This window comes from Vipera ursinii (genome assembly GCF_947247035.1).
Source record: "Vipera ursinii genome assembly, chromosome: 1".
Taxonomy (NCBI): domain Eukaryota; kingdom Metazoa; phylum Chordata; class Lepidosauria; order Squamata; family Viperidae; genus Vipera; species Vipera ursinii.
In genome coordinates, this window is record NC_139512.1 from 115,483,801 (window position 1) to 115,507,333 (window position 23,533).

At 38.8% G+C, this 23,533-nt stretch overlaps 2 protein-coding genes across 2 annotated transcripts in view; one reads left to right on the plus strand and one right to left on the minus strand.

Annotated features, from left to right (window-relative positions):
* Positions 1-3,703: 3,703 nt before the first annotated feature.
* On the plus strand, positions 3,704-7,203 carry MRPL16 (mitochondrial ribosomal protein L16). The gene is made up of 4 exons (XM_083353036.1): positions 3,704-3,905; positions 4,610-4,675; positions 6,205-6,353; positions 6,535-7,203. The coding sequence occupies exons 1-4, from the start codon at positions 3,848-3,850 to the stop codon at positions 7,018-7,020; spliced, it is 759 nt and encodes a 252-aa protein (XP_083209162.1). The 5' UTR covers positions 3,704-3,847; the 3' UTR covers positions 7,021-7,203.
* Positions 7,204-11,652: 4,449 nt separating this feature from the next.
* STX3 (syntaxin 3) overlaps positions 11,653-23,533 on the minus strand; it is a 38,631-nt gene continuing 26,750 nt past the window's right edge. Inside the window, exons 8-11 of the mRNA XM_083348202.1 lie at positions 23,254-23,388; positions 21,372-21,482; positions 16,373-16,487; positions 11,653-14,364 (exon numbers count right to left, since the gene is read on the minus strand). Coding sequence (XP_083204328.1) covers positions 16,404-16,487; positions 21,372-21,482; positions 23,254-23,388 — 330 coding nt within the window. The 3' untranslated portion in view covers positions 11,653-14,364; positions 16,373-16,403. The remainder of the gene's footprint in view (positions 14,365-16,372; positions 16,488-21,371; positions 21,483-23,253; positions 23,389-23,533) is intronic.

Here is a 23,533-nt window from a genome sequence, read left to right on the forward strand (position 1 = left end):
TGATGTATGAAATGTATTATATGTTTCAAACGAATAACTGAATGTCAACAAAAGTAAATTATTATAAGATAATATACAATGAAATACTTACAAAAGGGCTGACAATTTTATTACATGTTGCCAGGGATATATTCAGCATAGAGAAAAAAAGATGGGCATGCAAAATAGAGAGAAATCTTAAAGAGATCTTTGCTCTGCAAACTGAAACGCATCGAAATAAATGGGCAGAGATTTGAGTAACGCTAGCATATGCTGATTTAAATATATGAATACAAATTTAGCATGTATAATATAATTGAAATGGACATAAATACATCCTACTGAAATGAGGAAGACTATGTTCCATTTCATTAACTTCTGATGGACAAGTATTTTATCTTTTTAACTCTGGTCTCCAGAGTTATCTTCTGTGTTTTGTAATACCTATTGAAATAGAAGGCTATCTCTAAAGTGAGAGACAAGCACCTTAGATATTCATTTAATTAACTAACTAGTTTGATGCTTCTCCATTTCAAAACACTCAAAGTAGTTTACAATATACCAAAAATAAAACTAACTAGAAACCAACAGAAAAATAAATAAATGATCTTTTGTGCTCTGTAGGATCTGCCCATGGCCCTTCCCCACCTCCCATCCTGCATTTCTCGCCTGGGATTCCTGCCTCTTCCTCCTTAATGATCCATGTGGTCTTGAGGCTACAATGACAACCAGGTCTGGCAAAATTGCTGTCTCTAAGCAGTGTAATCACATGCTTTACAACTGCATCACTGAGTGATGGAAGTTTGAGTCCCAATTGCCACCATAATCACAAGACCACCTATATCCAGCTAGAAGATAAGAATTAATAACACTCTTTTACATTCCTTCAAAGGAATAGGTTGAAACTTGCAATTAACTTGTAAATGAGGCTTGGGGGGGGCATGATTTCCCTACTTTATTCTTCTCTGGATGACACTGCTACTTCCAAATGGTCTTTTAATGTACAGCAGTTTTACAATTCATCTGCATGATTTAAAGCAGAAATATGCCAAAATATACACCTTCAAAGACATTACAATTCATTCTCAGATTTTTGTCAATAGTGGCTTTAACATCAACAGTAATACTCCTTGAGGCCTCCCCTGAACATTCAAGTTACCACAAACACCATCACAAGTATTTTGCATATCTCATGTACATTTATTATTCTAAAATATTAAAATGTTATGTAGAAATCAGCCCCCATCTTGACTGATTATCTTTTGCTTTTTGTTTTCAGAGAGCAGAAATATTTTCCTATTAAATTCATGGTGGCAACCTATTTGTAAATGAACACATTTATCATATTTTACAAATTACCCCGGACAAAACTACATTTCAGCAGAGGAAACAAAACAGAAAAAAATCACAGCATTGTAGCAGACGTTCAAACATTTTCCTTCACATTGCAATTTTTAACCCCATGTTTCCTGCTAACAATATATCATTGCAGATATGAATTTCATTCACTGTAACAAAACATAGGACTATCAATAATATGATATTGATACTTCTAAAACATTGTCTGCATGTTTTTAATGATTGTTCCACCTGAACACCTTTCATCTGAAGTGAGGTAAACAGAGAAACTGAGATGGGCACATAAAGCAGTAGAAGCCTTTTTTATCAATGCAAGTGATAAAACACTGAACAGGATTATGTTGTATAGACAGTAGAATGCAATTCTCTAAGCAAGATAATGACACAAAGGAATATATTGTTATTCTCCTGTTTGCCTATCATTTGTCCAACAATCCTTATTTTAAGGTGCTTCCAGATGTTGGCTCCTACTATTCACATTTGATGGCATTACGGCACGAAAGGTAATGGATGAGAGGATAACTGTGTAAAAGACTCATCTGGAAGTATCTCAAAACACAATGAGATTGAATAATTGATGCATTAAGAATCCACCATCCTTTGCATTGTTGCAAATGCAGTTTTCTAGCTAGAGAAATCCCTACCTTAGATGAAGACTGGAGCAAGGTCAAATGAAGAATCTCAATCATGTTGCACAGTATGAAAATAGAGCCTTAACACTCCATATCTCTGCTACATCACACTCACCTTTCCTCATTTCCAAATAATTTTATGACAGGTGATCTCACATAAGGGCACTTCCGCTGATACAACACACTTAAGAGATTCCATCCACAACAATGGTGTTCATGAGGAGATTCAATAATGTCCTCCATCAAAAGTGTGTATGTCTATTGTTTAAAGAAAAATCTTCATCAGGGTCCAGTCCAAGCTGGGAATAAACAAAATGGAGACTGCTTTAGAAAGAAGGTTGGAGTTTATTGAAGAGGAGAGCCAGTCAGAAAGATGGCTCTGGGAAAGCTGATCACATGTAGTATGGAGTGATGGGTTTTTATACCTTCTTGAGCTTTTGTTTGGAGTTGTTCCTGTGGCATGAACTTTGACCTGAGTCTAAGTGTGCCTTTCTGGTATTCTGATGGTGGTGGGTTAATCCTATTATGTCCCAAAGGCCATATCCTGCTTCCCTGGGGCTGTGGTTGATGATTGTTGGATTTTTGGTGTGAGGGATTATTGATTCTAGGGATCTTTGTCTTTCTAATCCAAGCTTCCTGGCTCCAATCTTTTTGACAAGATTATCACATCTGCATTTCTGTAGAGCTGGTTTCTGTTTGGGGCAGAGAGACTTGGGGGGAGGATTCGTCTCACACTATGTTCAGACAGCAAAACTGAGGGCAGGTGCACATTTTTTCTAAAATGACCTGTTTATTACCCTCAGAAGCTGGAGTTAAATTCTTTCCTAATTGCAAGTTATCCTGATGTGCACTTCCTATTAAATGACAGGACCAGAACATTTTTAGAAAGGTGGCCATAGCAACGGTGGACAGAAATTGCTGAATCTGAATACTGCAGGCATGCTTACTTTATTATTTAATATATACATCGTCCATCTCACCAATAAAGCAATACTGGATGGCTTTCAGCGAAGTTCTTGCTTTGAAAGGCCTTCATGCTGATCATTTTTTAAATAACTTTTTCCCCCGCCTCTGTATCCTGACTGCCCATTTTTTATTAACTAATTAAAGAATTCACCACCTGCCAGTAGAATTTCTCTCTCCTAGATTAATTTATCCTAATCCCAAACTAAACAGCCGGGCAGGAGGAAGACAGGATCCTGTGTAGGTTTTACTTTTTTATATATAAAATACCCCCACACTAACAGACTGTAGTAACTGTACCTCTACGCCAGCGTTTCCCAACCTTAGGAACTTGAAGATGCGTGGACTTCAACTCCCAGAATTCCCCAGCCAGCATAGCTGGCTGGGGAATTCTGGGAGTTGAAGTCCACGCATCTTCAAGTTCCTAAGGTTGGGAAACACTGCTCTACGCCGTGTGATCTGTTGATATTAAAGGATGATTTACTGCCACAAATTTAGGCTATTTCAAGCACAGCGTGGTTACTTTACTGCCCCCCCCGCCCTTATTCGCCGTGATGTCACAGAAAATAAATTGACTCGGTATAGTATATCTAAAATATGCAGGAAACAATGGATGGATCGAAGTTCCTCTTCCTAACAGCCTAGTCTTCCTCGCTATAGCACCACAGAACCGGCGAGCGTGCTTTTTTCCCCCGGAACCAAAATATCGTAGCGCTTGTTTCCTGGGTACGTTCCTTGAGTTCTTCCCACCGGAAGCGTTACTGCCCGGGTGGATTAGACCCGCGCCCTTCGCAATACAGCAGAGGAGAGGCGATAACTTTCTCCGTTACTTTGTCGGGGCGATAGCCGGGGACCCCACCTCCCCATCCCGCCTGGTGTTTCTACAAGGTTGGCTCGTCTTCGGGGTGAAAGGAATGTGGAGGCTGGTTAGGCGCCCTTTAAGCGCCCTCGCGGGGACGCCCACGCCTTCAGGTGAGACACACACGCACGCACACACACACAACACAGACACACAACACACACACACACACACACACACACACTTGTTAGGGATATGGAGTTAAATGGTTGAGCTCCTGTTCCATGCCTGCCTCTCTGGCATGTACGGTACAGTCATTTCGTATCTGTAATAGTTGTGAAAGGAAGCAAACGTTAACCAGTATAAATTGTCCTTATCCACTGCAAGTTTTATTTATAATAAAGAGTAGTTCATAATGAAGTTTAGGAGGATGAGGTCTTACGGTCTGGCGCGTTGTCTTTAGTTCTGTCCTTAGTTGCCAGCTTGGGGAGATGGTTTGGCGATGGTCTTGAGAAACAGCAGTTTATTCTATTAATTGTTGAACCTTTTGTGTTTGATTCCTCAGGATTTTCTTTGAAAGTGACATTGTAACTGGTTTTTGTCCACTATTTGTATGGCAGGTACTGTTGAGTGTAATTCTTTGCAGTCTCAAATAAGCTGCTGTGGTTTGCAGAAGTGTTAGGACTATAATTCCCATCATACCCAGTCAGCATGCATGATAGGCTACACAACGTAATATCTTCAGAGGAAGAATAACTGAAGCCAACTCCTATTATGAGAGAAAGGTTTCCAGGATATGCTACAGGTTTGTTAGATGGAAGAGTTGTGTATGGGCCAATTACTTTTTGGCAATAACTTTTTGTACTTTTTTTTTTAGGTTTTGGTGGAATCAAAATTGTCAGTGCTGGTTACAGGAAATATGATCCGCTTCCAGATTATACAGGTGTGCTAAGGGATAGAGGAAAATGTTACTGAAGTGGTCTTACTTTTATTGATTTTAAATGTATGTTTATAGTAATACACAAAATGAGAAATATACCATTCTTTTGGTTTGGTACTAACACATTCCCCCCCCCCCGTACATTTTTTTATCTTTAACATTCCAAATTCTTGTTGCTGACATTTGTCAAGCATATCACAGAATACCATAAAGATAAAATAATTTCCTATGAATGCTATTTGTTTAATGGGTTTGTAGATAAATTTCTCATTTTAAGAACAAATCTTGAAACAGTAGAGTCAATTAAAATATAAAATATAGATAATTTAAAAAATGTATAGTTGAAAACTCAGGGAAAGAAGAATACAAGTGAAGCCAGTATACAGGGCACTCACAAACACATACATAAATATGAATGAAAGGCATGAGTGAAAAAATAGGCAGGCCTCTAAAAGTATAATGTAGAGCCTCATGAATTTCAAAAGGAAGAATTTTCCAGACTGATAAACACGTGCATAATTTGAACACCTATACTTTATTATTTTCTTCTGATGGAACTGGGGCATATGCTTCTAAAATATTTTCAGTGTATACCCTTGAGGTGTCATGCAATTAATGCACATGGTCATCTTTATATACATTTTATAATACTTTGCAAATCAATACTGTGACATCTGTTAAAAAGTTCTTTGTATCAGACCTGAAATCAAACTAATTGTAACATGCTAGCTATGCCATTGATAGTTATTTAGCTCAGGTTGGATTAGAACCTGCTCCTAGATCATAACTTTATTCCACAGAGCCTCTTATATTATTTCAGATGTAGATTTGAGCCTATTTTTTTTTAAAAAATCTCAGAGATAGCTTGCTCAGTTTATCTCAATAAAAGCCATGGACAGTAGACAATCCACCCTATCTTCTGCCGCTTTTGAATTTAGCTTTAGCAACGTGATAGGCTCTTTCCTTGGCCACAACTTAGATTTAATTGAAGGGAATAAAAATACATGTGATATCTTTAAATAACTCTGAGGAGTGTCACTGAAATGTATGGGAAATCTAATTTAAGGCCAATTTAGACTACTGTAGTTCCAAAGCTGAAATAGGCACACATTTTTTGCAATCACTTCTAGTACTCCCTCTTTTGGTCAATACCATGTACTTGCCTGCTGTATGTGGATTCTATTTATCGCTTTGGATTAAGTTGCTGGCATGTACTTCCTTCTTTATGTTCCTTCGAAGTTGGTTCTTACATAAAAGGACAGAATTTCTATCAGCCTATCAGTTATTTTTTATCAGAACTTTAACCAGATGCTCTCAAATAAGATGCCTTGGTCTCTTGACTTAGTAATTTCTAAATAATGTTTTGTTTTAAAAGATAGTGATAGTGCTCTTGTATGGTTGTGGAAGGTTGGCAGTTAGGAGGCACAAGGATAATTCATGAGCTGAAATTCAGAAATCTGAGCAAATCTGTTGAGTAGTCCAACTAAAAAGCAGTTCTGAGAAAACCTGAGTCTACAATTCCATTCTTTTAGGAATAATCATTCCTGAGAAACCCAAATTGAAAATGGTTGAGAGAGGACCAAACTTGATCAGGGTTAGGCGAGAACCCAGGAATTTACGTGACATCCGAGGTCCTTCTACAGAAGGCACTGAATTTACTGAAGGAAAATTTGGTATTGTGGTAAGTAAGAATCTTCTTGGTGCAATTTCATTGTTGTATAAAACAAAAGTAGAAGACAATGGCAATTGGAAGTGAAAAAGGAGATCCCCTCTTGCAATTTCAAAAAAGTTATTTAATCATGGTCTTTCTTATACTTGAATTATTTAAAAAAAAATCCCCCTCAACTTTCCTTGGCCTGCAGGCAATGGATGGTGGCTATCTTCGCTGGATTCACTTTGAAGTGATGCGTCTGAGTATTAATCGCCACATGAATCCCAAGACAATGTTCGCTGTGTGGAAAGTCCCTGCTCCTTACAAACCCATTACTCGCAAAGGACTAGGACACCGTATGGGCGGTGGCAAAGGTGCAATTGATCACTATGTGACAGCAGTGAAATCAGGTCGCATCATAGTGGAAATTGGTGGGCACTGTGAGTTTGCTGAGGTGAAATACTTCCTAACTCAAGTGGCCAAGAAATTGCCTTTCAAAGCCCATGCAGTCAGCAAGGAAACCCTTCAAGAGATGCGGGACAGAGAAGAGGAGAGGCGGCATAATAACCAGAATCCATGGACATTTGAGCGCATTATGACTGCCAATATGCTGGGAATACGGAAATATCTGAGCCCCAATGACTTAATGTACAAGGGTCGCTACTGGGGAAAGTTCTATCTGCCCGACAGGGTGTGAGTGGAGACTTTTAGAACCTGCTGTGCTGTAGCAATTCTTTGAAAACTTTTGTCTTTCTCAGCAAAGATATTTGTGGGTGAAAAAACAAGTGGCTATATATCTGGAAGTCCAATAAGCATGGAGGGTGATGGAGTGGTGGTGATGATGATGTAGAACTTGGGATAAATAAACTCATCATTGGAAGCTTGTTACAGTGTTTGATATTTAGACCTTTGTCTGACAAATTCTGTACATCTTTGATTTGTGAAATAAGTTGGGACAAAATTCTCAAAATCCAATTGAAATATTTGGGTGCCTAATGAGTTTGGTAAAGATATTATCCTCTCATAAGCTGGAGGCATTTTTCCTATGAGACACACAGCTCGACATGCTGGGAATTGTAGAACATTTTATGGGAATTATTTCCTATCTACAAAATGGCTGCAATCTTGCTCAATAGATTTACCAGACAGTAAACCAGCGAAGTATTTGCTACCCTTCCAGCATGCTCTTTTCTTTGGGTGAGTGTGCATTTCCAAGCAAAGCACTGATTATGGCTGCTCATCATTTGTAATGGTATTTGGAAATGACTTGGGAGACAGGCAGAAGGCCTGCAGCCTAGGCAAGAGTCTTCCTCCTGTTTCCTCAGGACGTTCCCACATAGCATCACAGCCTTGTGGTTTACTACAGTAAAAATGTCTTTAGGATCAATGTAGAAGTAAAAATGAAGCTGCCCTTTGTTGCTGCTACTCTTTATTTGTTAATTAAAAAACTAACGAATACTACTCAGGCAGCCTTTAATAAAAACTAGACAATTCCATAATCTGTTGGGTTGTCGTTTCGGAGGTATTTCCTTACCTAGACAAATAGAGGGACCAAAGGCAGGCAAAGAAAATCAGTGGCAGCAGGAGCAATTTCCAACATCCTGTCAACTTCCCTAGTTTCTTATGGGACATTAGCAGGAAGCTTGGGAAATCTCCCTCCCTCCCTCTTTCTTCTTTGCTCCTTCTTTCTTCCCCTCCCTGTCCTTCCTGCCTAATCTCCCTCCTCTTTCTTTCCTCCCTCTTCCTGCCAGCATCCCCATTGGCTTAACTAAAAAATAGATACTATGTGGGTTGGAGAAGGGGCACAGGTGTGCAGCATGGATGAAGAAGAGGACATGAGTGTACACAAGGGATGCTCAGCAGGTCGAGGAAGAGTGGTGCAAGTTGGGAAGGAGGGGGCACAGGGCTGCCTGCATGAGGGCACACAGCTGCATGCTACACAGGACAGGAAGGATGCATGAAAGTGCTGCATGGGTTGGGAAATGTGTTTAGGGGTGTATGAGAGGTGCCAGTTGGTTCAGAGCCAGCCATGATACAGCATGGGTTGGAGAGAGTGCACAAGAGGTGGGTGAATCAGGGAAGACACGGATGAGTGTAGTGTGGATTGAGCAGGGTGCGCAAATGTGTGGAGAGGTTGGGGAGCGTGCGCAAGATGCAGCATGGGTCAGGAAGGGGGTGTGAGTGGTTGGTGTGGCGTGAGCACAGGAGGGATGGGGAAGCTGTACCTCTCCTGCCTGCTTCCCTGTTGCTGATGCTCTCAGCCAGCATCCTACAAGCAAAGACATAGCTTGTGGGAAGGTGGCAAGGGAGTACGGGCAATCAGATTGAGTTTATACTTTTGGCTGGCTTCCCCGTTGACTTGTAGGAAGTTGACAGGGAGCTTTACAAATGACAGTAATGTAACTGCAGCTGACTGGCAGCACTAAGTAGCTACAAATTCGCCACATTTCAATCTCACAGGAGTCATGGGCCCAGGATTTTGGACGCATTTGGTACGTTTGCCCATTTGAGATACGTTGATTCAAAAATTGTTGCCCTAATTAATATGTACCATTTGGTAAATGAATGTTGCAAACAAACATAAAAGTTTTAGTAGTATATAAATTTTTAAAAGTGTGTATTTAGGCCTATCCCTGCTATAAATCCAGATGGAAAAGAAGTTATTCCAGTATTTGGAGCTGAACTGGGAAGATCCTAGGAGGTTCTAAGACCCAAATTTGTTTTTTTTCCCCACATACTACTGTATCTGAGCAATTCCTCGTTGACTTAGTCCATCACACATGATTCTAGATGAAATAAACTTTTTATTCAGGAGGATTCCTTTGTTAACATCTATGCTTTTGGACCAGTAGCAGAATAACTTAAATCTGGAATTAACTAGAATAGTTCATTATATAGCTACAAATATCTCCCTTTCCCTATCCAATGATGAATTCATTTCAAAGGGGAAAATAGAAGTTTACCCAAATGGAAGCTAAACGGGTATCATTGGACCAGGATAAAATGACTAATATGCTAACTACGCTTACTCATCCTAACCAGGGCCATGATCCAAAGCAATAAATATTACATGCTTGAATAAATAAGTTTTAATTCTTTAAATAAAAGGCAAACTTTCTCTCAGTATGTAAGAAATGTATTAATTCAGTATGTAAAAATATGTTGATAGAGTTTATGTCCAAACAAATCTTTATGAACATTAGAGCCTTGCCTCCAATACCAATGGCTGCAGCTTGGGTCAGAATTTACCATCCTACAATTAAACGAGCTAGAAATGTATACATATCTGTGACTGGCATCACAAGGTTTACCAAGATTGTTCTGGATATTGTTCCGAAAGTGATAAAATATAGGACAGATCTTTGTCCAGATATCTAATTTCATATCATTACAGCTGGAATATGAGAGCCTTAGAAGCAGAAAGCATAGCCAGGGAAAGCACCTCACATTTCAAAGCAAGGAGGTGCATGTAAATTTTGACAGCAAAGATAAGGCAGGGGAATATGTAGCTTATTGTCATCTTCCATAAGAATCATTTCAAATATCTCCCAAGAATTTGGTTTCAATTCCAACAAGTTTACACTGGGGTAGAAGGAGCCAGCATAACTGGTAATGAATTCCCATAAAACCTAAGTATTAATGTTGACCGATCAGTCAAGATTTAGGTTAGTTGAGGTTGGTTGACTGTTATAAAAAAGACCCCTATGTTCTAATGTTCACTCCCCCGTTTCAAGCTAAGGTTTCTAATCATTGCTTTATTCTGGCTCCTCCTTCCTCTTTTTTGTACCAACTAAGACATTTTGACATCTCCAAAAAGTGGAAGAATAGGAGATAAAGGATTGGGGAAGCCTGAAAGGCCAAAATCATCTTACAGATCCATCCTGAAAAGAAAGAGAAATGAAAAAATACAGAGATCGTAAGTGGTGTTTGAACATATTACCCAATAAAGATCCTGGAAGTTAATTACTTTAATATGTAGAGTTTCCCTCCTGTTAATTAGAATGTATTTTATCTTTTTACTTAATTCGGTTTAGGAATATGATATTTAACCCCACTTGCCTAGATTGCACAAACTTAGATGTAGATGTCTGTTTTTCTGTAAACAATTATTTGCTGCAGAGAAGTATCAGGTGAAGCATTTTCACCACAACTAGGCACGTACTAGTCTAGGTGGAAAATAGAAATACAGCCTAATACAAGCCCAACTTGGAGGATCCCAATGTTACACTACGCTTCTGTATTTGCATACAACTTACCTGAGACAAATGGCAAAGAACAAGGAATGAGTGTTCACATAAAGAAGCTCCCAACAGTAGAAGCCAGGATAATGATGAGGATGACGCAGCATAACATAATCATTATCTTCTTCTGCTCAGCAAGAGGAAAAAATACCCAGATATATTAATAAACAAGGCAGTGATAGAATTGGAGGAAGAAGAGGGCTTATTTTATATAAGTCACATAGTACAGGTAGTCTTCAACTTACAGCCACAATTGGGACCAGAATTTCCATTGCTAAACAATGGAAATGGGTCACATTTACAACCTTTTTCCCCACAGTTGTCAAGCAAATCATTGCAGTTGTTAAGTGAATCATGTATTTGTTAAGTGAATCCAGTTTTCCCCACTGGCTTTGCTTGCCAGCACCTCTCTGGGAAGGTCACACATGGTAGTCATGTGATCCTGGGACGCTACCACTGTCGTAAATACATGCCAGTTGACAAGCATCCGAATTTCCATCATGTGATTGTGGGTATGCTGCGATGTGCATAAGTGCAAGGACTGGTTGTAAGTCACTTTCTTCAGTGCCGTTGTAACTGACCAGTCACTAAACAAATTGTAAGTAAAGGATTACCTGTAGTAGTGTGATTTTAGACTATACAATAGAAGGTTGAGGGACAACACAGAGGAGGTGAAGAAGATACAAGCTATTCTTTCACAGACCCAGTACATTGCAAAATTTTCTTCATTGAGTTTTTGTCTCCCCAAGCTCTTTTTATATAACACTGTTAGGCCCTGTTCATGTTGGGACTTGTACAATCCACAGTTGCTTTAGATAAGGGGTCTCCAAGCCCTGGTCCGTGGACTGGCACTGGGCCATGGCATGCCAGAAACTGCTCTGCGCAAACAAAGCCCCATCCATGGGATGCAGGCAGTACATGAAACCAGACACAACCCAGTCCGCAGAAAAACCTCTCTCCACGGAACCGGTCCCTGGTGCTCAAAAGGTTGGGGACCTCTGCTTTAGATGGAAAGGGCACTATCCAAAACATCACTTCTAGTTGTGGATTCATTTACCAGGACATCTCTCTATAATTACTGGCAATGAGAGAAAAATATTCAGCTCAGGTTGGTATCCTAAAAATACATAAGGGGAGTACCTCTGTGTTCGTAGTCATTCTTACCATACCTTCCTACAGACGCTGCAACCATATGGCAAACATGATACAGGCCAAAAGAAGCACATGTTCCTCAAAATTAATTGTATGATGATACCCACTGCTTCAGGAGTTCAGTGGACAGACACAAAAATTACAGACCAATGTTCCAATAATTCATTTATTCATTTCTTTAAAAAGTTTCATCAAAAAACAATTTCCTAGAATCTCCGCTGTCCATAGGCAGCTTAGTATGTTGAAGTGCAGTTCCCATCTTTACAGATAGTTTTCATAAATGGTCATTTCACTGCCACCCCCATTTGCAAGCCACAGACATCAAAGCCAAGAGAGACCACCCCACCTTCTTAGCTCTGTCGGTGTACCCTTAAAATAATGTTATATAAATTGTTTATCTACCCACCATGGCTGGACAAACTAAGACCTGAACGGTGGAACTGGTGGAGAAATTGATAGATTTTGCTAGGAATTAGTAGCTAGTCTACTAATCTTCCCAGACAAAATGGAAATCACTTTCTCTTCAGTTCCAATCAAAGGACTATTATGTCTCATTTAATTAATTAGAAAGAAAATTATCTCTATAGAATTTGAATATGCTGCTGATCTCTAACTCTGCATAAAACACTACTGTCAGAGTCCCCAAATCTGCCATAAAAATGAATCGTCTACAGCCTCACATAAAAAATCAGGTGTAAGCAGAGAATCTGGTTGATTCAGTCTCTGAGGTAGATTTCCATGCAGCAAATATACTGATTTTGAAGACAACAATTGTGTTAACTTTTCCCCCAGGGAAAAAAACCTGGCACTCTTCTGATGATATAACTAGTTTCTCTAAATAAACAAAAACGTACCCCCTCAACTAAAAAAATTCTCACATTTTTAAGCAATACACAAATCTTTCCATTTCCATGAGTGATACCACCGTAAGAGTGGAACAGGTGTTTTTGAGCAGGCCAAAGGGCATACAAGTTTTAATCATGGCAAAATGTTCTCATATACAAAACAAAGGTTTAAAAAATTAATGGGAATTTCTATCAGAAAAAACATTAATGCTATAACAGTATTCATGAAAGAAAGCTTCTTTCTCTTTCATCTTTAACAAAAGAGAAGGATTTTACCAAGCATAAAAATATAAAATATTTTTATAACGAGATTAGATGATAGACATGGGTCTCAGCTGCCATGCCACATCAACTAAACCCAATGTATTTATCCAGACCAGTTTTTCTGCCCTACAAACCTTGGTCAGGTTACAAACAGCAAGTTCAGTGATGGGTGCAACATTTATCAACCAGAAACTGTCAGTACAAAATTTAAAATATTAAAACAGAAAGAACCCTTACACACACACACACTCACACACACACATCCCTAATCTTCATGTCCTCAAACAGATAGACTGTGAACACAATTATATATACCAGAAAAACAGAGGAAATATAATTGTGCCTTCAGTATTTGATTTGAAAGAAATTAAACTTTGCTAATAGAGCAGTACAAAAACATTTTGGGTTAAAAGGGACTGTTTCAAGTGTACTGGAAGTGGTCCTCCCTCAAGGTGACATATTCATTTTTAGTTCCAAGGTCAAACAATGTTAGTGCACTCAGAGCAACCCCTCAAAACTGGATTGTTTCAAACTCAAAATACATTTGCATACACCACTACTTGACAATACCTCAGAAATATAATTGCATTCCACAAGTGAAAGGAGCTGTCCAGTAGGAAGTAACACATATCCCAGGGAGTGTCTTTGTTAATGAGTATTTAAAGACAGGTCTTCCTTCTTACTCAGATCAGTTCTAAGTTCCGAAAATATGGAATATCTGTGGCTATACCAAAACATTTGAGCTGAGTAGTTAATGAAATACAAGCAACTCAGATTTCAAGGGTGCGAGTGCTAATGCAAAACACAGATATTGGCCTGATTTCAAACACGGACTGAACACCTTGGTCATTGTGGAGTGCCTGAATTTTGTTTGTTTGCCTAAATCTGTTTTGTCTTCCAAGAATGGTTTAACTGACTGCAGACTCATGCTCATAGCTACCCTTAAGTGCTCATGTGAATCGAAGGACTCCCTCTGGGCTATCATTTCATGTTTTCTGTAAAAAATACAAAATCTGCTCCAGCCAGTGGAGTAAAATGGGGTAAAGATTAGGCGTTACTTAGTGGTTTAAGTCTTAGTTCTAACATGGATTTTTTTGAAAGCAATAGTCTGACATCTCCAATAATCTGTACAATATTTTTGAAAGGGTTAAATTACAGCACTGAGGTAGGCAATAAGGCTCCCCAAATTCCTTTAAGGTTCATTTCCACTGTGTTGTTGATCATTCCACAAGAAATCCTTCAATTGAAGCCAGGAGGTAAATCAGGAAGGAAAGGAGGAATGGATAAGGAGCAGATCAGACAAGAACTTCTGTCTGGAATGCCATGAGATTTCTGGATTTTCTGGCTGCAGGAAGGTACATTAGGGTCTTCAGGCAATGGAACTGGAACAGCCGGCTCTCATAGGAAGCCCGGGTGCAAATGCACTCCAAGCACCATTCATACTTCATCCAAGCAAGGTAGGGAAGGAAAGCACAAACCATGGCATTGAAGTTCAAGAAGGGAAGTCTTGCTACTGACTTAGAAGAAGCTTGGGAATGTCTGGAAGATGGAAAGGAACAAAATGGGAAAGGTTAGGCCTCAAAAAGGAAAGAGCAGCCCACTTTATTGTAGTCATATATCAATATATGAAACTCCTATAGAATGGTAGACCATGATGGGAATCATCCCCTTACCTAACTTTCAGTATACTTAATGAGTTAAAATTATATTTCTTTTGCACAATGGCCTTCCTTATTCAACTTAAATGAGTTAAAATTTATGTTTATGTTTATGTTTATTGGACTTATATACCGCCCTTCTCCCGTAGGACCCAGGGCGGTTCACAAGGAATTTAAAATAACAATACAAATTACAAAAGTTAAGAGCAATTAAAATAATTAAATTTAGTCCTTGAATAAAATAAAACCCCTATTAAACTCCAATTAAAACCCAATTATATATTTTCCCCCACAATGGACTTCCTTATTTGCCCTTAAGCTTTAATCTACAAAAAGGCAATGAGAGATAGAAGAGAAAACCATCATCTTTGAGGTATAACAAAAAGTTACACTGAGTGAGGTGCTCAAAGAACAATGGTGAGGGGAAGTGATGGGACTAATATGGGAAAAAACAGGGACCTATATTATCAAGAGAAAATTTCATAGATTAACCAAACATAAAAATCAACCAATTTCTAGCCTTGTAATTTTACCAGAGGACCAAGCAGTACTGTTAATGCCATTCTCAAATACAATTTATTTTTGTGGAATATACCAAGGCTTTTCACCTTTTTCACCCATTGTACCGCTTTTAGGATATAGCAACATCCGACTACCACCAGTTGCCTAGCAAGGTGTCAAAAACTTGATAATCCAAAAAAAAAAAAGGAAAAAAGTGATGAAGTACAGGTAGTCCTCGACTTACAACAGTTAGCTTTGTGACTGTTCAAAGTTACAATGGCACTGAAAAAAGTGCCCTCCCAAGCCACAGCTGAGCAAGACGCCTGCCTGCCCACCCGGCAGCGCTTTTCCTCCTGTCTGAGGTTTTCATTGTTTGAGCATTTCTGTTGAGGATTGGAAGTGGGGGTGGGGTGGGGGGTGTTTGGTTTTTATTCCCCCCTGCCTCTGCTGGGTGGTTGCAGCAGGTTTTGGTCACTTCACATGACCCTGGGACACTGTGACCATCATAAATATGAATCAGTTGCTAAGCATCTGAATGTAAATCACAAGACCCTGGAGATGCTGCAACATTCCAGCTGATCGGCACTTCTTCTGGGCTCAGAAGTGCCAGGATCAGCACCGAGCTCCAGCTGGAGCCTAGCGCTTATCCTGGTGCTTCCGTGGAGCCCTGACAGCCCTGCAGCTCCAGCTGTCTCTTGCTCAGGCTTGTGCAGTGCTGACACCAGTTCAGCTCATTCCCCTCCCCTGCTACCACTTTTCTAGGATGGTTGCGTATCACCTGCTTGGTGCCAATGTACCACAGGTAGTACCCATACCACTGGTTGAAAAGCCCTGGAATATACAATAGACGCCTATTCAGGAAGAATACATCATATTTGAGGAAAGACTCAAACTTCTCCAGATTATCAAACATTTGCAAGGTTTATTTTAAGAGTAGTTGACTAAGCCATGGTGACCTAGTTCATGTATAATGATGCTATAACATTATTTGTTAAAAGAACAATGGCAGAGAGGGCATGTGGTACAAAGCCGAAACCACACAAATAATATTGTGGCTTAGTTTGATACATGAAGCTGGTCATTCTTTTCTACTACTTTCCAGTGCTGGGAAGCCAAAATTCAGAAGCATATGTAAAATTGCAAATTGGACACCCTTGTCCCACACATTATGGAAAGACCCATATTGGATTATGTGCAGTTCTTTTTATAAACCAAAGGATACATTTGGGTACTGTGATTAAACAAACCAATCAGCCCTGACCCCAAGTATTATGATCTTCAGACTGAGAGGAAAACATTAAAAATCTTCGCTGACAATGACAGATTAAAGTAATCCTGAAAAAGCAGTCAAGAACTGAAAGAATAATTCAACTTCACAGGCTACTTACGATTCAGTGCCAGAAACCCAGTTGGTTACTTTTATTTCAGTCCGACTGAAAGTCCAATAATGAGAGCTACAATTCCCAGCAAGACTACTATTATCACAATGATAATTATTGTTTTCTAGAAAGGTGGGGAAAAAAGGAATATTTAACCACGGTGTGCCAACAAATGGGAAGAAAGTTTTGAGCAAATTGGATGAAAAGCATTACAACCCAAAAAAATAGAAAGTGTCCCTTCTGAGATGTTTGCCATGTCTCCATTTCTTCTACAGGCTAGGCTGCCTTTTATCCAACAGTTCCCCTTGCTGTGGATTTTCTTCCTGTCTCTCAAAGTCATTTCCACATACCATTATAGGACCAATGCTTGTAATTCTATGATTTACTGGAATTGACAATCTATATGCATAATCAACAAATAATCTAATCACCACTGACTATGTTCCCAAATGTATACACACTCAGTTCTATTCAAGTAATCATGTAAGAGGCTTCCGGTTCTGGAATTTTGGTGCTCCCAGACGTGCGAGGGATTCGCTCCTCGTGTCACCTGGATTTCTTCATCGGGGGGCCCCTGTAAAGGGGTTGAAAGTCACCCTGGAGGGGTGATGAGCGGGGGAGAGGTCTCTCCAGTCGGGGGTAGAAGGGCGACGGCCCTCCCCTCGGCTTGGAGCTACTCTCCGAACCGAAGAAGAAAGTATTGGCCACTCCCATGGCCCATCATTTAGCCGTTTCCTGTCGAAGCCAAAAGCACAAAAAAGCACTTGAAAGCACTTGAAAACTGGGTGAGAACTGCCTTCTTGTTTTCCTAATTGTCTACGTTCCCTGTCAAAAGCTTCTTGAATTTGCTTCCCCCTGCAAGGAGAGAGGGAAGGGATTTTTTTTCCCCACTCTCCTCAAGAGCGGTCTTTGTCTACATTGGGAGAGAAAAGAAACAGCTTTCTACTAAATTATACTGATTTATTGGACTTAATGCCTTTCTACTTTTGGCCCAAAGTTCCTATATTTACAGAAATGGACTATTCTACCTATTAGTCTAAAAAGGGGGCAAAAAAAGAAATAAATGAAAAGATACTGTCTTTTGAAGTACTCTGAGGATATTTAGTTAGTACTATTGGCAAACAAGCTTGCTTACATTTTGGACTGACCTTGGCATTAAGATAAAAACTTGAAACAGCTGGAGATGAATTTGGCTTAGACTTGTGGAGGAGGACTCTTACTGATTTTTGTTTGAAAAATAGCTTCCACTAAGGACTATTTATAATTATTACAAAATGGAGAAGGATCAGCCACAAACCTTGCTTAATTATAACCTCATACTTGAAACAATCTACAGAGTCATTGAGATGTCTATCTCCAGATTTAATAATTTACATGCCAACCTTAAGTCACAAATTGAAACCCAAACTGCAACTAAAGAATTTACACTTCAGAACATAATAAAATTGGAAGATATTACTATTGAGACAGAGGAATATAAGCAACAACTATCCAAAGAACCGACAACTTTAAAAGTACAAGGAACTATCACTATGGCAAATAACCTTAAGGACCAAAAACATACTATGGGAAAACCTAATGTGCAAGATAGTGATGCTAACATAGAGGATGCGGAAGATCAACAAAGACAGTTTCCTGAAAGTCTGGATAGCCAAGCATTAATTACAAAATTGGATAAGACTCTCTATTTAAAGCAGATGAACCCAGACGGAAGACGAATCCAAACCGAACTGAAGATAAAGTTTTTAGAGCAAATACACAGACTAGAACTAACAGGGCAACAACATAATGATTACAAATGGTTTGGTTTTTGTAGACCACTGATGGCTAGATGGCCTCCTTCGATTCAAATAATATGTATTGGAGCGAAGGGAGACCTATCTGGCAATTCAAAGGCCTTGGTCTGGAGACCTGATTGGCAAAAAAAGAAAGCCCGAGTTAGATTTAAAAAGTGAGTTCTTAGAAAACCATTAAAGGTTATCCTTTTAGTAATCAGTGATCTATCAGGATCTAAAATAGAAAATGTTTATGAGATAGAACTAGAATGTGTTTATGTATTAGGCTTATTTTAGACATTATAATTTGTGCACTGACATAATGGAAATTTGGTTTATAGATCCCACGTTTGATGTTAAAAGACGTTTGATTATTCTATTCAAGAATTAAGAATTAGCTAAAATTTAAAACAGAATTTGGTTGTGTATAAATAGTTCTAGATTGATAAATATAGGCTGTGGCCCTGTCAGTAACGTGTGATGTATTAGGATGTGAAACAGACGATGTTTATTAGGTAGAACATAGCTACTCAGCCACTGCGTATATGTTAGATGCTATAGTTTTTGCTGTAATGAAATAAGGGAAATTTGGGTTGTGAGTATTATTTGGGATGTTAAAGGCTAAATTTGAATAATATAATTACAATTAAAATTAGGTAAACTTTGATAAGAGGACATAGATATATCTCAATGAAATTGAATTGACAAATTTTTCAACTGACCATGCTATCTCTAGAAATTTACTAGTTTAAACTGGTTGTATGAAATGTTAAGGGAAATTGAGAAGGATGGTTTGATAATGTCACCTGAATTATGTACTGAAAACTCTGTTACTGAATCTCTGATTACCCAGTCATCATGATGCTTTCTAAATATGTAGATTTTAACTGAAAAACCAATAAAACTTGTTTTTTTTAAAAAAAGTAATCATGTAAATAAAAGTTCAAAGGTTAAGTTACATTGCAATAAGTGAGAATGTGCCAATGAACAAATAGTGACATTGGCTTTATTTATTTATTTAATTAAATTTTTATACCGCCCTATTCCCGAAGGACTCAGGGCGGTTTACAGGGCAACATAAAATACAATATAAAAATAGTATAAAATTAAAATAGATTAAATTAATTAAGCCCAACAATTAAAACAATATTAAAAGCTAAAACCCCTTCAGTCCAGGCCTGATAGATCAAAAAACCAGGTTTTCAGGTTTTTAGAAACCTCCATCCAACTATTCAGTTTTTAGAATAGATTGGATTATCAGAGCCAACCAGAAGACAATTTCTGGTGTATAAGTGATTTTATTTTAAATTCTTAGGCTGGGTTCAGAAAGATCAGGATGACAGGGAACAGGATGGAAGCTTCATTTGGACTTGGTGGCTTCTGTTTATATTAGTAAAGTAGACTAAAAGTTCTAAATTGGATCATTTTTCCAATCCAATAGAATTTTGGGAAGAATTAGCGTAAATAGATGCTGGACTCTGTCAGCGGGATATTTCTGAAAACTGAAAAGATTGGGATCAAATCTGATATTGTGAGAGAAATCAGATAAAGTTTCTAAAGTTTCTAAATAGGCTGGATCTGGCCAGGACCTGCTGAGAAAAAAAATATACAATATAGTACAGATCCAGTCTGCATTTAAAATGGGATTTGCAATCCAAACCTGAACATCTGAATCAGAGATGTGCTAAATTAGAGTAGGACTTTGGAATCAAAAGAAAAAAGATGTTCTGATGTGCATATGGTTCTGCACCATTCATCAGTTCCTTAAAGCAGTTGAGTTTCCTGGGATCACTTAAGGAGTCACCCACAGGTGTTACTTGCATGCTGATATGTGCTCCTAAACTCCCACTTTCCTTAGAACTCAATGCTCTTCACAGCCTTGTAACCAATAATCCAATGTGGATTATTTCTTCAGCCAACTACCAAAGCCATAATGAGGATCCTTCCCTCATCAGCCAGCAGAGTGCCTGTAATTGTCAATTTAGAGTTTCATTTTTCAAAGTTCAGTTTTACAAATCTGGACAAATCTGCTTTAATGTCCTTTCTATATAAAAGTACTAGCAGATCCTGGTAAGACATACTTTCAGTCTTAATTTATGTCATACACTGCATGGTAAATGCAAAAAGCTGTAATTCTCAGGCTTTCTTCTGCCACATCCCCCAAACCAGCTAATTTTTTCATCATGAAAACATTTTGTTCTTTCACATAGTTTTTCATTTCTCACAAGCCTTTCAGAACCATGTATTTTGAGAGAAGCAGCCATAAAAATTGAAATAAAGTGACACACTGTTCTGTGACGCTAGACTGAACAATGGGTTTCAACTATTTTCAGTGTCTGGCTTTCTTACAGCAGGAAGCGAAAACTACAGTAGAAGCAAACTAGTTCTCCTTGCCACTTTCAACTAAGCAGACCTCATCCTTTCCCAATTGCAGAACTTTCAATATTTTCTACTTACCGACTCCCGATTCAAAATCACTCTTAGGTGACTGAACCTCTGCCTACCATATATTATTAAAGTTGAGGGAGAATTTTACTAAAAGTGGGATTTTCGACAGCCATGTGCTACACCCTCTATATAGTTTACCAAAAGTAGCAGGGATAAGCCTTCACATAAACCACAATCACAGAAGGGAAAGACAACTTAAAGCAGAAGCAGAGGATATTTAGAGTAGTGCTTGAGAGAAGTTCAAGCCTCACATACTTCAAAGACATTTAAAATATTTTAAAAAGAGCTGTGAAAGAAGAGATCTTCTTCATGTTGAAGGGAAGGAACATAAGATGGCCACTCATGAAACAAAGCAGTGCTTAGCAAAATAATAACATTTATTGACAACATGGATGGGTTTTGAAGTGGCTGCAGGGTAGGCTGAGGAACAGGAAAAGCAGGAACAAAAAAAACTGGGTCTGAATCTAAAAACAAAGCTGACAGAAAGACATCTGCTGTTCAATAAACACTGGGACTAGGGTCTAAAGCAGGAGAAATGGGGCTGGGTTCCTGTAATTCTTCTCACCCTTCGTGCTTCACTCTGAAATTTTACAGCCTTTTTGGTGTCAGCAACAGCCCTCTCCACAAAGCCTACTGACTGGTCCATATTGCTCTCTATGCGGTCAATCATGGCTCCCTTAAAGAGGAAGAAGATGGCAGAAGCCAAAGAAAGAGGCAGAAGCGAAAAGTGTAAGCTGGCAAAGTGGCTGAGAGCGCCAAGCTGGAGGTCTATAGGAGAGGCTCACCTTGCGTGCCTTACTCTTATATTTTAAAGCCTTCTTGGTTTCCTCACGTGCTTTCTCTATGTGGTCCATGGTGTGCATCATGTTGAGTTCTATATTATCTACAATTTCACCCTGTGAAGTTTAAAAAAGGGGAAAGAGAAGGAATGTGAGCATGCTAGAAAGTTTTGTGGAAAAGGACTGCGAACGTTACCCACAGCTTCCCAAGCATCCTGCCTCTCTTGGATTTCTTTCTCATCCAGCCATCCTTCCATAGCAGAGCTATGCTCTCTCTCCTCAAATGCCAATTCTTCATCTTAGCGAGGAGCCTCTCTGAGTAAGAATTTGTTTCAGATCCAAGGACTTTCAGCCACAATAATCAAGCATAAATTCCCTTACATTCTCTGCCTCCCTCCCAAACTAGGTTCATGGTCTAAAAATATACTCACCATAAACTGACTTGATTGCCATCTCCTCAGCAATGCATTGTGAGCAAAAAACAAGAAAAGACCCTTAAAGACTGGCATCAAAGTCTAAATACTATTAAGCAGACTTCTTCTCACCCATAACTGATTCTAACAAGGATTATATTAGTCATCATCATTATCATCATGTGAAATAGGAAAGGGCCTTTTGAAAAAAAAATCAAATTATAGATGGAATAGTGCAATGCAGCAAGCAAAAGTGTAGATAAATCTTACCTCTGATACACAAGTTATCTCAGCTGTTACTAGTCTCCCATTATATAGTATATGCACAGCCAACCAATCCATCATGCACATCTATAAGCCATGAACTTTTATAGTATCAGTTTTAACATTCAAAGCCATGCTTAAATAAATTCAAGTGGATCTGTTCTGTCACATTAAAAATGGAAAGTATTCAAGTTTTAAATTTGCCTCCTCTAGTGTCTTTTCAGCTGTAAATAACAGAATAAGAAGAGTTGGAAGGGACCTTGGAGGTCTTCTAGTCCAACCCCCTGCTCAGGCAGGAACCCCTATACATACAAATGACTGTCCAATCTTTTCTTAAAAACTTCCAGTATTGGAGTGTTAATTAGAATTATATGATTCCAAAAGCATACTTAAACTTACCTTAATTGGATCTTATCTACTATTTTGCCATCTATTCACTCAATTTCAAGCTATTTCTTTTTTTCAGTCAATTTATGCCCCATTTTTTGTCTAGAACTTCAGGAAAGAGTAACTTCTTCTCCTTTATCCCCTGTAACCCCATGTATAATGGATTAGGCCAGTGTTTCTCAACCTTGGGAACTTTACAGTATGTAGACGTTAATTTCCAGAGTTCCTTACCCAGCACGTTGCTTAAAGTGACCAAGATTGAGAAATTGGGTTAGACTGAGAGATAATCTAGCCCCAAATTACTAATGGGCTTCAGTGGCTGACTGAGTAACTGAAGCAGGTCTCCCAGGTTTAGACCAACATTACCCCCACTGCATACCTTCTTAATTCCTTATATTTTGAACAGTCTGTTTTGGATGTCAGTATCCCATGCTTAAGCCCTCCCTTATTTTATGTTAACGGTGCCATTGAATGCCTCTTTCTTCCCAAGCCCTAGAGTATTATAAAAAGCCTTAGCCTTATTTGGGGAACACACATTGCTTTCTATATTCATATTTTGCTTCATCTGAAAATGATAATGCCAGTTGAATTTTTGCTGTTGTTGTTTTTCCAAGCAGCAAAGAAAACGACGGATCTGGAGCACTGGCAATATGACAAGACCTTGAGGTGGACTGATAGGAAATGTACTCGTTGTCCTCTCCCTTTTCTGTTTCTTTGCAAGGATCTATCATCTCAGTCCCCTAAGATGTTATTTTTTCTGAAACAAGGGCTCTTTTAATTTTCTTGGCTATTTTTCCAGCATCCTTCCACCAAGGTTCAGTTACCTGATTTTCTACCAGCATGGCAATGTCCACAAACATGTCATGAAGCTCCTTGATGCTATTCTCAAGTCGCAGAATGTCTTTATGTCGTCCCTCAATCTCACTCAGCGCTTGCTTCGAGATCTGGGAATCCATGATCTAGGGAAGATCCAGAGACCATTGCATGGAAGAAATGCTTTTTCTGCAATGATCCTGAACAATATTCAGCATATGCTTTCTTTTGCCCCTGTTTAGCTTCTTCCTTCCGAGATATACAGGTGGTCCTCAACTTAAACCAAAATTG

Excerpts from the sequence above, each read along its gene's own strand:
- MRPL16 (XM_083353036.1), top strand. The coding sequence starts at position 3,848 with ATGTGGAGGCTGGTTAGGCGCCCTTTAAGCGCCCTCGCGGGGACGCCC. Across the intron at positions 3,906-4,609 it reads GGGGACGCCCACGCCTTCAG|GTTTTGGTGGAATCAAAATT; the intron begins GTGAGACACACA and ends TTTTTTTTTTAG. Across the intron at positions 4,676-6,204 it reads TCCGCTTCCAGATTATACAG|GAATAATCATTCCTGAGAAA; the intron begins GTGTGCTAAGGG and ends CCATTCTTTTAG.